The 12,454-nt window shown below is 41.3% G+C and overlaps 1 protein-coding gene across 2 annotated transcripts in view; it reads left to right on the forward strand.

The window, feature by feature from the left end:
* The first annotated feature begins 407 nt into the window (after positions 1–407).
* The window catches only part of SACS (sacsin molecular chaperone), a 28,047-nt gene continuing 16,000 nt past the window's right edge, over positions 408–12,454 (forward strand). For both annotated transcript variants that reach the window (XM_075725396.1, XM_075725389.1), the window contains exons 1-4: positions 408–438; positions 1,768–1,914; positions 6,322–7,804; positions 10,228–10,319. In XM_075725396.1, the coding sequence (XP_075581511.1) occupies positions 423–438; positions 1,768–1,914; positions 6,322–7,804; positions 10,228–10,319 (1,738 nt within the window). In that variant the 5' untranslated portion in view covers positions 408–422. The remainder of the gene's footprint in view (positions 439–1,767; positions 1,915–6,321; positions 7,805–10,227; positions 10,320–12,454) is intronic.

Consider the following 12,454-nt stretch of genomic DNA (forward strand, 5'->3'; position numbering starts at 1 on the left):
CCTAAGGGTCTTTTCCAGCCTAAATGATTCCATGATTCTATTCTATGACTTATTTCTAAAATTTATAAATACTGCTTATGTGTGGTATTTGAGCTCCAAATTCAAATAACTTTTATAGTACTTGTCTGAATATTCCTTTTATAGTGATGTCTGTTTTCATTCAGGTAAACTGTATAAAATTATTTTGGTTGAAAAGTATGAAAACAATTACACTTGAGACAGTTGCTTATTACTTTCTACTATTTAAGTTGGAAAGCCATTGCCAGAATGTTGTACAACATTACTGCATTATACTTTGGTTTTGTGTGGTTTTTTTGCTGTCTCAGGAACTGATACAGAATGCAGAAGATGCTGGTGCAACAGAGGTCAGGTTTTTGTATGATGAAACTCAGTATGGGACAGAAACTCTATGGTCAAAGGACATGGCACAGTATCAGGGTAAATATAATTATTATTAATTTTAGCCATTATTCTTCAATATGTGTGTGGTTCTGTGTTTTTCTCCTTGCTGTATGGAGATGACCATATAGGGATGACTCCATTGCTACTTCCACCTTACCAGGTGCTTATTTTGTCTATGTTCTGACTTTGATAATTCTTTTCCAAAGCCAGTGTTTGGTATTGAAGGCCTTACACTGTCTTCTTGCTGGTTGTCAGTATCAGCTTTCCAAATGCTTCCTGTTAATGTTGTTTGAGAAAGTCCTCATGTTCTGCTTTATTCTAAGTCAATTCTCCCAGGGTGACTGTATGTCCTGTGGTTTATTTCCCTGGGTTCACTGGGTATCCCAAAATACAAGAAAGGATTTTTAGTAGAGCAAGTAAACAAGATTTAATAAGTAAGACCTAGGATAAAAGAATGCTTGGGGTATTAGACAATCATTTTCAGTTTTTTTCCATATTAACCTCTACCTTTTGAGACCTATCTCCGGTTCTTAATGTAAAGATGACCCTACCCCCTTACATTTCAGCACTCTTCAGGCAGTTCTGTTTTGTACCCTGTCTCTTATTCTTTCACCCTTACACCAAATTTTGCTCCATGCTGCCTGTATACTGCAAATGTAGTTTCTTGTAACTTTAAGATTTTTACATTATCTAATACAGCTTTGTGTGATAGAGGTCAGTTTTGTATTTATCAAACAAATTAATGTGCATAATCATCCCAAAAGGCATTCAGTCGTGCTTTGAAGATTTCAATGATGAATGATTCACTACTACTTTTTTCTAGCTTTTTTCAGTTGTTAATCAGCCTCATTATGTCTTCTAATTTGAATTTGTGTCTTGCTTTCTAGACACAGGTTATTATATCTTGCCATGTATTCCTTTCCAGTGGAGGTATTAATAGACTGTGATTAGTACATATTTCAAACATCGTTTTGATAGACTGAACAGATTGAGTTTTAAGCCTTGTGCCACAGGACACTTCTTCTTTCAGAAGTTCTGTTGTTTTCTGCTTTCTGTTCAGTTTTTCAGAATCATTCTTTTAAAAGGTGGACACCAGAGCTAGATACCACATCAGAAAATAAATCTCTTAAGTACCATAAATCAGAGGTAAATCCATCTTCTTGCTTCTGTTTTTGCTGCTACTCTATACTTGCCTTTCATCACCAAGCATACTTTGATGTCAGCTTGAGTCATAGCCTCCCCATTAAATTTGCACATGCATACTTTAAAGAAATACTTTGAGTTCTGTAAGTTCATTTCCTAGAAATCTTTAACAGTAAAAAGTTTTCTTGTGTTGTCTTTTTAACACTTGTCTATTTATTATAGGGCCAGCATTTTATGCATACAATGATGCGATTTTCACCCCTGAGGACTGGCATGGTATACAGGAAATAGCAAGAAGCAGGAAGAAAGATGATCCCCTGAAAGTTGGAAGATTTGGAATTGGCTTTAATTCAGTTTATCATATAACAGGTACTCTCAGTAGATATTTTAAAAAGAAAATGTTGAAGTTTTAAATTGTTTAATTATTTTAGATATTCATCAAACATTTAATATTTTCTCTATAGTGCATTTTTAAATTACATTCCTGGCTAAGTTTCCTTAACAAGCATTCATATTTTTCTAAAACTCTATAAGGTATCCTTTGGATTTTGAAGGTTTTTGGAGATTTGTTTCTTCTAGTAACATCATTATGTAGTTAGTCCCTTATATTGAAACGAACATTCCTTTACACTTTTATTTCAGTTATGCACTGCTGTTCATATTATAGAGGCCCATAATGTAGGGTAGATGTGCAAGTAGAAGTGTGAAAGTTTAGACTAGACTGAAACTTTTATGCAGGTTCTTTGCATAATAAGCAGTGATTTTATTTCATGCTAGAAAGGATATTCCATAATAGACGTATATGCACATTTACATTTGAGAGAGATATGGTACATATTCTTTCACAAGCTGGTAATATTCAGTCTTGAAACCTATTATTCTGGCAAAACGTTTTACTGCTGTACTGATGCTGATGATAGGGTTGAGTGTTTATGGGTAAGAATCAGGAGGAAGGCCAACAATGCAGATACCATGGTGGGAGTCTGTTACAGACCACCCAAGCAGGATGAAGAGGCAGACTAAATATTTTATAAGCAGCTGGGAGAAGTCTCTGAATCTCTAGCCCTTGTTCTTGTGGGGGACTTCAACTTACCAGATGTCTGCTGGAAATACAATACAGCAGAGAGGAAACAGTCTAGGAGGCTCCTGAGCAAAGGAGTCCAGGAAGACTGGACACGCTTGAAGAAGGAAATCTTAAAGGCACAGGAGCAGACCATCCCCATGTGCTGAAAGGCGAGTCGGCGGGGAAGAAGACTGGCCTGGCTGAACAGAGAGCTTTGGCTGGAACTCAGGAGAAAAAGGAGAGTTTATGATGTTTGGAAGAAGGGGCAGGCAACTCAGGAAGACTACAAGGATGTTGTCATGTTATGCAGGGGGAAAATTAGAAGGGCCAAAGCCCAACTAGAACTTAATCTGGCTACTACTGTAAAAGTCAGTAAAAAAATGTTTCTATAAATACACTAGCAACAGAAGGAGGGCGAAGGAGAATCTGCATCCTTTATTGGATGCGGGGGGAAACATAGTGACAAAGGATGAGGTACTTAATGCCTTCTTTGCCTCAGTCTTTAATAGTAAGACCAGCTGTTCTCCGGGTACCTAGCACCCTGAGCTGGAAGACAGGGACGGGGAGCAGAATGAGGCCCCCATAATCCAAGGGGAAATGGTTAGCGACCTGCTACACCACTTAGACACACATAAGTCTATGGGGCTGGATGGGATCCACCCAAGGGTACTGGGAGAGCTGTCAGAAGTGCTCACCAAGCCACTTTCCATCATTCATTAGCAGTCCTGGCTAACCGGGGTGGTCCCAACTGACTGGAGGTTAGCAAATGTGGTGCCCATTTACAGGAAGGGCCGGAAGGAGGATCTGGGGAACTACAGGCCTGTCAGCCTGACCTCGGTGCCAGGGAAGCTTATGGAGCAGCTCATCTTGAGTGGCATCATGTGGCACATAGAGGACAACCAGGCAATTAGGCCTGGGCAGCATGGGTTTATGAAAGGCAGGTCCTGCTTGACTAACCTGACCTCCTTCTCTGACAAGGTGACCCGTTTAGTGGATGAGGGAAAGGCTGTGGGTGTTGTCTACCCAGACTTTAGTAAAGCCTTTGACACCATTTCCCGCAGCATTCTGCTGGAGAAACTGGCTGCTCATGGATTGGATGGGCATACCCTTTGCTGGGTAAAAAACTGGTTGGGTGGCCGAGACCAGAGAGTAGTGATAAATGGTGTTAAGTCCAGTTGGCGGCCGGTCACGAGCGGTGTTCCCCAGGGCTCTGTTTTAGGGCCAGTCTTGTTCAATATCTTTATCAATGATCTGGATGAGGGGATCGAGTGCACCCTCAGTAAGTTTGCAGATGACACCAAATTGGGTGGGAGTGTCGATCTGCTCGAGGGTAGGATGGCCCTGCAGAGGGACCTGGACAGGCTGGACCGATGGGCCAAGGCCAGTTGTATGAGGTTCAACAAGGCCAAGTGCCGGGTCCTGCACTTCGGTCACAACAACCCCATGCAACGCTACAGGCTTGGGGAGGAGTGGCTGGAAAGCTGCCTGGCCGAAAAGGACCTGGGGGTGTTAGTAGATAGCCGGCTGAACATGAGCCAGCAGTGTGCCCAGGTGGCCAAGAAGGCCAACAGCATCCTGGCTTGTATCAGGAATGCTGTGGCCAGCAGGAGCAGGGAGGTGATTGTCCCCCTGTACTCGGCGCTGGTGAGGCCGCACCTGGAATACTGTGTCCAGTTTTGGGCCCCTCACTACAAGAAAGACATTGAGGTGCTGGAGCGTGTCCAGAGAAGGGCAACGAAGCTGGTGAAGGGTCTGGAGCACAGGCCTTATGAGGAGCGGCTGAGGGAACTGGGGTTGTTTAGCCTGGAAAAGAGGAGGCTGAGGGGAGACCTTATCGCTCTCTACAACTACCTGAAAGGAGGTTGTAGTGAGGTGGGTGTTGGTCTCTTCTCCCAAGTAGCTAGCGATAGGACAAGAGGAAATGGGCTTAAGCTGCGCCAGGGGAGGTTTAGACTGGAAATTAGGAAAAATTTCTTTACGGAAAGGGTGGTCAGGCATTGGAACAGGCTGCCCAGAGAGGTGGTGGAGTCACCATCCCTGGAGGCGTTTAAAAAACGGGTAGATGTGGCACTTCGGGATATGGTTTAGTCTGGTCTACCCTTGATTAGTCTAGAGTGGGCTTGGTAGTGTAGGTTAATGGTTGGACTGGATGATCTTAAAGGTCTTTTCCAACCTAGATGATTCTATGATTCTATGATTGAGTGCACCCTCAGTAAGTTTGCTGATGACACCAAGTTGGGTGGGAGTGTTGATCTGCTGGAGGGTAGGATGGCCCTGCAGAGGGATCTGGACAGGCTGGACCGATGGGCTGAGGCCAACTGTATGAGGTTCAACAAGGCCAAGTGCTGGGTCCTGCACTTGGGTCACAACAACCCCATGCAACACTACAGGCGTGGGGAAGAGTGGCTGGAAAACTGGCTGGCAGAAGAGGATCTGGGAATGTTGGTTGACAGCTGGCTGCACATGAACCAGCAGTGTGCCCAGGTGGCCAAGGCGGCCAACAGCATCCTGGCTTGGATCAGGAATAGTGTGGCCAGCAGGAGCAGGGAGGTGATTGTTCCCCTGTACTTGGCACTGGTGAGGCCGCACCTGGAATACTGTGTCCAGTTTTGGGCCCCTCAGTAGAAGAAAGACATTGAGGTGCTGGAGCGTGTCCAGAGAAGGGCAACGAAGCTGGTGAAGGGTCTGGAGCACAGGTCTTATGAGAAGTGGCTGAGGGAACTGGGGTGGTTTAGTCTGGAGAAGAGGAGGCTGAGGGGAGACCTTATTGCTCTCTACAACTACCTGAAAGGAGGTTGTAGCGAGGTGGGTGTTGGTCTCTTCTCCCAGGTAGCTAGCAATAGGACGAGGGGAAATGGTCTCGGGTTGCACCAGGGGAGGTTTAGATTGGATATTAGGAAAAATTTCTTTACGGAAAGGGTAGTCAAGCATTGGAACAGGCTGCCCAGAGAAGTGGTTGAGTCCCTGTCCCTGGAGGTATTTAAAAGATATGTAGATGTGATGCTTAGGGACATGGTTTAGTGGTGGACTTGGCAGTGCTAGGTTAACAGTTGGACTTGATCTTAACGGTCCTTTCCAACCTAAATGATTCTATGATTCTAGGATTCTAAGCATGTAGCATAAATAGTGTTTACAGTCTACATAGTAGTTACAATAGTACAGGATGAGAGGCAAACTTTTGCTGATACAACAGTTTTAACTTCTGAACTGAGTTTGTAAGACACAGGATGTTTTTTCACAATATTTTACCTAGTAGAGCATGAATAAAAGCTTAGTTAATATGTTCAGGGGTTTGATAATTCTGGGATTTTATGCTTTTAAATTTACACGATTACTGTTTGCAAGCCTTTAAGATCTGCAAAGTATGAATGAAATAGAATACATCTTTAGTAAATGAAATCCTTTTTTTTTTCTGAAAATGTTGGAAAGATGAAAGTATAAAGTTGAAAAAATACTTTTTGTTGGTCACTGTTTACTAAATTACAAAATTTCAAATACTTGAATGACAATTTATATATTTCATTGCAGAATAGGGGTGTGCTTGTTTCTTCCTGTTGGTAAGCACTGAATTGTATGCTATCAGAATTATACTAGGTTCACTGTAGTTTTATAACATTTGTTTTTCTTGCCCTTTTAAAATTTGTTCCTTAAGACTGTATTTGAAAAGCATGTTTTTTAGGTTTATTAATGGTTGTTGTTTTTTATGTATACAGATGTCCCTAGTATTTTCAGTGGTGACCAGATTGGAATGCTTGATCCCCATCAAACCCTTTTTGGACCTCATGAATCAGGCCAGTGTTGGAATCTAAAAGAAGATAGCAAGGAAATCAATGAACTTACAGACCAGTTTGCACCATTCATTGGTGTATTTGGCAGCACTAAGGAAACCTTTAAGAATGGGAACTTTCCTGGTACCTTTTTTCGTTTCCCACTTCGTCTGCAGCCTTCCCAACTGAGCAGCAATGTTTACGACAAACAGAAGGTTTTGGAGCTGTTTGAATCCTTCAGAGCAGATGCAGACACAGTATTGCTCTTCTTGAAGAGTGTTCAGGATGTTTCATTGCATGTTAGGGAAGCTGACGGAACCGAGAGGCTGATTTTTAGAGTAACTGCTAGTGAGAACAAGGCCTTGAAACATGAAAGACCCAATTCTATCAAAATCTTAGGAACTGCAATAAGTCAGTATTGTAAGGGAGTTCCAAGCAATAGCATAACATGTGTGACGTACCATGTAAATATAGTTGTAGAAGATGAGAGTGTTAAGGACGCACAGAAAACATCTTGGTTAGTATGTAATTGTGTAGGTGGACGAGGAATGTGTACTGAACTGGATTGTTTAGCTGATGACTTGAAATTTGTTCCTACTATTGGAATAGCAATGTCTTTATCAACTAATGGGGAGGAAAAAGGAGCTATAGCAGACTTTTCAGGAAGAGCATTTTGTTTTCTGCCGTTGCCTCCAGGTGAAGAAAGCAAAACTGGACTCCCAGTTCATGTTAGTGGTTTCTTTGGTCTCACAGACAATAGGAGGAGTATCAAATGGCGAGAGCTAGATCAGTGGAGAGATCCAGCAGCTTTGTGGAATGATCTTCTTGTGGTAAATGTAGTGCCAAAGGCATATACCACCCTTATTTTGGAAGCTATCAAACGAATGGAGACTGAGGAGAATTCGGATTTTCCCTTGTCAACTGAAAGAATTTATAGGTTATGGCCTGATGAGAACAAAATCAGGGTACCCTGGAAAGCAATTGTAGTACCTCTCTTTAAAGAGCTGCTCCAGCATACAGTTATTTACTCAGTGAGTAATCAGTGGATAAAGGTGGAACAGGTGCACTTTTCTGAAATGGATGAAAGTTTGGAGTACACACAGTCTGTTCTCAACTACCTCCAGAATTCAGGGAAGCAGATTGCTAAGGTACCAGCAAATATTGCTAGTGCGGTGCATCTTACTATTTCTACTGCTAAAGCTGTGAAAAAAGTGACTCCTGCTGTAGTACGGCAAGTACTAAGAAAATCTGGACACAGTGGACCTGCTGAAGAAAAGCTTCATCTTTTAGAATTTGTGCTTTCTGATGGAGTCTACAGTGACCTGATTGGATTGGAGCTTTTGCCATTACAGAATGGAAATTTTATTCCTTTTTCCTCATCTGTGTCAGAACAGGATGTAGTTTACATAACCTCAGAAGAATATCCCAGGTATATTAATATTTTAAATACTGGTGGGCTTTTTTTTTGTTTTGGAGGTTTTTTTTCAGTTTAAATGTTAAAACAGAGCTTCAAACTGTTATTTGCTTAGTTGCAAACAAGATGATATACAGCAGCCTGCAATGTAATGAAATAATGCGTAGATAGAACTCAGTTTTCTGTATATATGTACATGTTTGTGTGCATATGTCTCATTTAAAAAGTTTGACAGCTACTTGCCATTATAACTTTATAAAGAATTATGTGATCTAGGCTTATGGGGAAATTAGCTTTCTTCTGAGAATTATAAATAGGAGGTTAGAAACATGCATACTAGGAAGTATGTTAAACTTAAAGCTGAGGTTTCTTCAGGTTTGTTTGGTTGTTTTGTTGTTTTTTTTTTTAATTAAAAAAAAAAACAAAACCACCCTTACTTTCAGTGAAGGGCTTACTACTAAACACTTGCTGGTTTCAGGAAGTAAGCAGATAATACCATGGAAAGAAGTGGGTTTGTCTTCTATATCTGCTCTCCCTTTGTTCTTTCCAGTCCCTCTCCAATTAGTTTTTTTTTTCCTTGCTTATTTCCCAGCTCCATTAGTGTTCCAATTTGGTTCACATTTCATCTGCCAAAAAAGCTTGCACTGACATTGGGGAGGGGATAGGAAAGAGCAGGCTAGCTGGACTAATTGCCCTTGGGGTCAGTGGGGGAAAAGCATGACTGCTGCTTTTTATGTCTGTGCTGGATTGTGCATTTTTTATTACTTAATATTGATTAAATTTGGACCCTTCTCCAAGTAACCTCTTAAGAGGAACTGCTTGAAGTCATCAGACACACCAGATTCCTTACCTGTAGCTGTTCCTCCTTATGAAGTGTTTCCCGTACATATGTTCACAGCCACCCCTCCTTCTCCCTTCCTTCTCCTTTCACCCAGAGTTCCACTAATTTTCAGATCCTCAGCTTGAGAGAATGTGACATTTGACATGTGCTTTGCTGCTTTTACTGCCCTATGAACTGTTTATACAGGAAGTAGAGATGGATTGGAGTGTGCTGATATAGATATTATTAAGGTAAAAAGTGCTTCAAGTAAGGTCATTATGTAAATTGTGATTTGAATACGTGTATAGACAACACGTCTTCAAGAAAAGCAGTTGGATGCAGGTAACTAACTGGTCATCCCATGTTCTTTTTCTATTATATTCTAAAACCATGATTTTTCTTGTTCTAGACAATTCAGGTTATTTATCAGGGATTTAACACTACTCAGAGCCTGTGATTCTAGTGTCTTCTATAAAAAAAAAAAAATTCTCTAGCATCTGTTGTGAGATGATTTATCTTTTGCTATTCTTTCACTTTGTTTCTCCTTCCAGAAGTTAAGCCAGTATACTAATACAGAAAACATTCCCATGATGAGACTAACAAATTTTCCTTACAGCCTATTGCTACAGATACTTTTTGGGAACTTAATGATACCACTATATCTTATTCAGTTAGTGTTCTGTTGTTAATGGACTTAGTTTGGTTAGTCTTGTAAAACTGGTAGAAAAGCATGTTATAGCAGGCATAAATCTACTTGCTAGCTACGATAATACAGAAATTTGAAATACTAATGCTGTGTTTGCCTCTATTCTTGCCTACAGTAATTATTTTTAATTCTGATGTTATAAATACAATAAATGACTTGTGCTAGGTGTTTTAAAAGACTTTCAACTTAGAGTTTGGCTCTTTGTGTATTCAAGTTTGGAGCCTGCTTAAAAAGCTGAAATAAGCTCTTACGAATTTCTTTCTGTTAACAGCTGTGGAAGAAAAAGAAAGATTCTGTGTTGGTTTATGTATAATTGACATACATGCTGTTAGAATTCAACTGGATAGTTATTTTTTATTTCAGGAAGACCAAAGCCCTAAAAAACTATTTAGTTTTAAGTGCTAAGATAAAGGAAGGGGAGGGAAGGGCTGGATGAGGCTGACTCTTGGCTACAATAGTCTTAATGACTGTCTGCAGATCTTTTGGAATCCACAGATCTGTGTGAAGTCCTAGAATTACATGTTGTATTTTTTGTATGCTTTCAAATAGAATCTTTAAGAGACGTAGAATAGTAGGTGTTATTTTACCTTTTTCTGTTAGAATACAAATAGATTAAAATAATTTTCTAATCCCAGTTTTTCTATTGAGAAGGAACTTGCTTAGACCTGCTTTGAAAAGAGTAGTTGGAAAAATTAGTTCGTTACTACTCTCTGCTTCTAAATGTGTGATTTTCTCATTTATAAAAAAATGCCCACTGAAAGCCCATATGCGTGTAAGCAATTGCTTTGCATATGACTCTCTCACCATGATGATTACTATGCTGTTAATTTCTGCACAGCAACATAAATCAATTACATGCTTTGCTAAAGTGTTTGGGGTTTTTTGTTTGGTTTTTTTTTATGATGTGCTTAGATCACTCTTTCCTGGTCTGGAAGGAAGGTTACTTTCTGATGACCTGAAGCCTGAGGTTCTAGCTGCTTTGAAAGAAGCTGCCAAAAGCCGAGGTAATATGTCTTTTGTATTCTTATATAGTGAAACAGATAGCTAATGGTTGAACAGACTAGTTCTAAACCCAAATTTAAAGCAATGTCTTTAATGTCTTCTTTGAAATGAAGTTCACATAAATAAGTTGGTCATCTGAAAATATATTTGAGATACAATAGACTATGTTGTTTGAATTGGAAATGACACAAATGAAAATTATAAATGAACAAAAAGGCAAAGGCAAGGGAAGAAGGATGAAAATTTACAATAAAAGAATAGATATTCACTTAGTAAAGCATGTATTCAACGTTCAGTAATTTTGTGCAAATAGTATTCCTCCACTTCAAATAGTCTGAATTCTGTTTTGCGTTTGTAGTATCTGCATGTGCAATAGCTATGTCATGGTTTTGGTATTGTGGATCATCTCTTATCTCACAATCGCAAGTGATCACATCAGTGCATTTTTTTTAAAACCAGATGAAACTAGCTTAAGCATCTAGCTTCAAGCATACTGTAGACCATAAAATTTCATGAAGTGCTTCCTGAGTCTTAATTCATAGCTTATGGTTGTGTCAGTGTGGACCTACTGACATACTTCCAGTCTTGATCAAAAGACTTGGTGAAGAAGTTTGCTTCATCTGTAGATAAGATGCTTCTATGTTTAACTGCCTTCAGAATTAAATTTTTTTGCCTCTTTTTCTACTCAGAGTTTGTCTATATTTACCTTTCCACCCTTGCGTTTCATTATGCATTTGATTGGTAAATTTGAACTCTGAGTCTCAGAAGTCATTTCATAGAATCATAGAATGCTTTGGGTTGGAAGGGACCTTTAGAGGTCATCTAGCCCAACCCCCCTGCAGCGAGCAGGGACAGCTTTAACCAGATCAGGTTGCTCAGAGCCCCATCCAACCTGACCTTGAATGTTGCCAGGGATGGGGCCTCTACCACCTCTCTGGGCGACTTGTTCCAGTGCTTCACCACCCTCATTGTAAAAAATTTCTTTCTAATGTCTAGTCTAAATCTATTCTGCTTTAGTTTAAATCCATTATTCCTTGTCCTGTCACAACAGGCCTTGCTAAAAAGATTCTCCCCATCTTTCCTGTAGGCCCCCTTTAAGTACTGGAAGGCCGCAATAAGGTCTCCTCGCAGCCTTCTCTTCTCTAGGCTGAACAATCCGAACTCTCTCAGCCTGGCCTCATAGGAGAGGTGCTCCAGCCCTCGGATCATTTTTGTGGCCCTCTTCTGCACCCGCTCCAGCAGGTCCATGTCCTTCTTGTGCTGAGGGCCCCAGAGCTGGACGCAGTACTCCAGGTGAGGTCTCACCAAAGCTGAGTAGAGGGGCAGAATCACCTCCCTCGACCTGCTGGCCGCACTTCTTTTGATGCAGCCCAGGATACGGTTGGCTTTCTGGGCTGCAAGTGCACATTGCTGGCTCATGTCCAGCTTTTCATCTACCAGTACCCCAAGTCCTTCTCTGCAGGGCTGCTCTCATGTCTTCATCCCCCAACCTGTACTGATACCGGGGGTTGCCCCGTCCCCGGTGCAGGACCTTGCACTTGGCCTTGTTGTACCTCATGAGGTTCACACAGGCCCACCTCTCCAGCTTGTTCAGGTCCCTCTGGATGACATCTCATCCTCCTGGTGTGTCAGCCGCACCACTCAGCTTGGTGTCATCTGCAAACTTGCTGAGGGTGCACACGATCCCACTGTCTATGTCATTGATGAAGATGTTAAATAGCACCGGTCCCAGTACGGACCCCTGAGGGACCCCACTTGTCACCGGTCTCCATGTGGACATTGAGCCATTGACCAAGACCCTCTGATGCGACCATCCAACCAATTCCTTATCCATCGAACAGTCCACCCATCAAACCCATACCTCTCCAATTTAGAGAGAAGGATGTTGTGGGGGACTGTGTCGAACGCTTTACAGAAATCCAAGTAGATGACATCCATTGCTTTTCTCTTATCCACTGATTCAGTTACTCCTTCATAGAAAGCCACTAGGTTGGTCAGGCAGGATTTGCCCTTGGTGAATCCATGCTGGCTGTCTCGAATCACCTCCCTGTCCTCCATGTGTTTGAGCATATCTTCTAGGAGGATCTGTTCCATGATCTTCACAGGCACAGAGGTGAGGCTGACAGGTCGGTAGTTC

Source organism: Pelecanus crispus, chromosome 1 (assembly GCF_030463565.1).
Source record: "Pelecanus crispus isolate bPelCri1 chromosome 1, bPelCri1.pri, whole genome shotgun sequence".
NCBI lineage: Eukaryota > Metazoa > Chordata > Aves > Pelecaniformes > Pelecanidae > Pelecanus > Pelecanus crispus.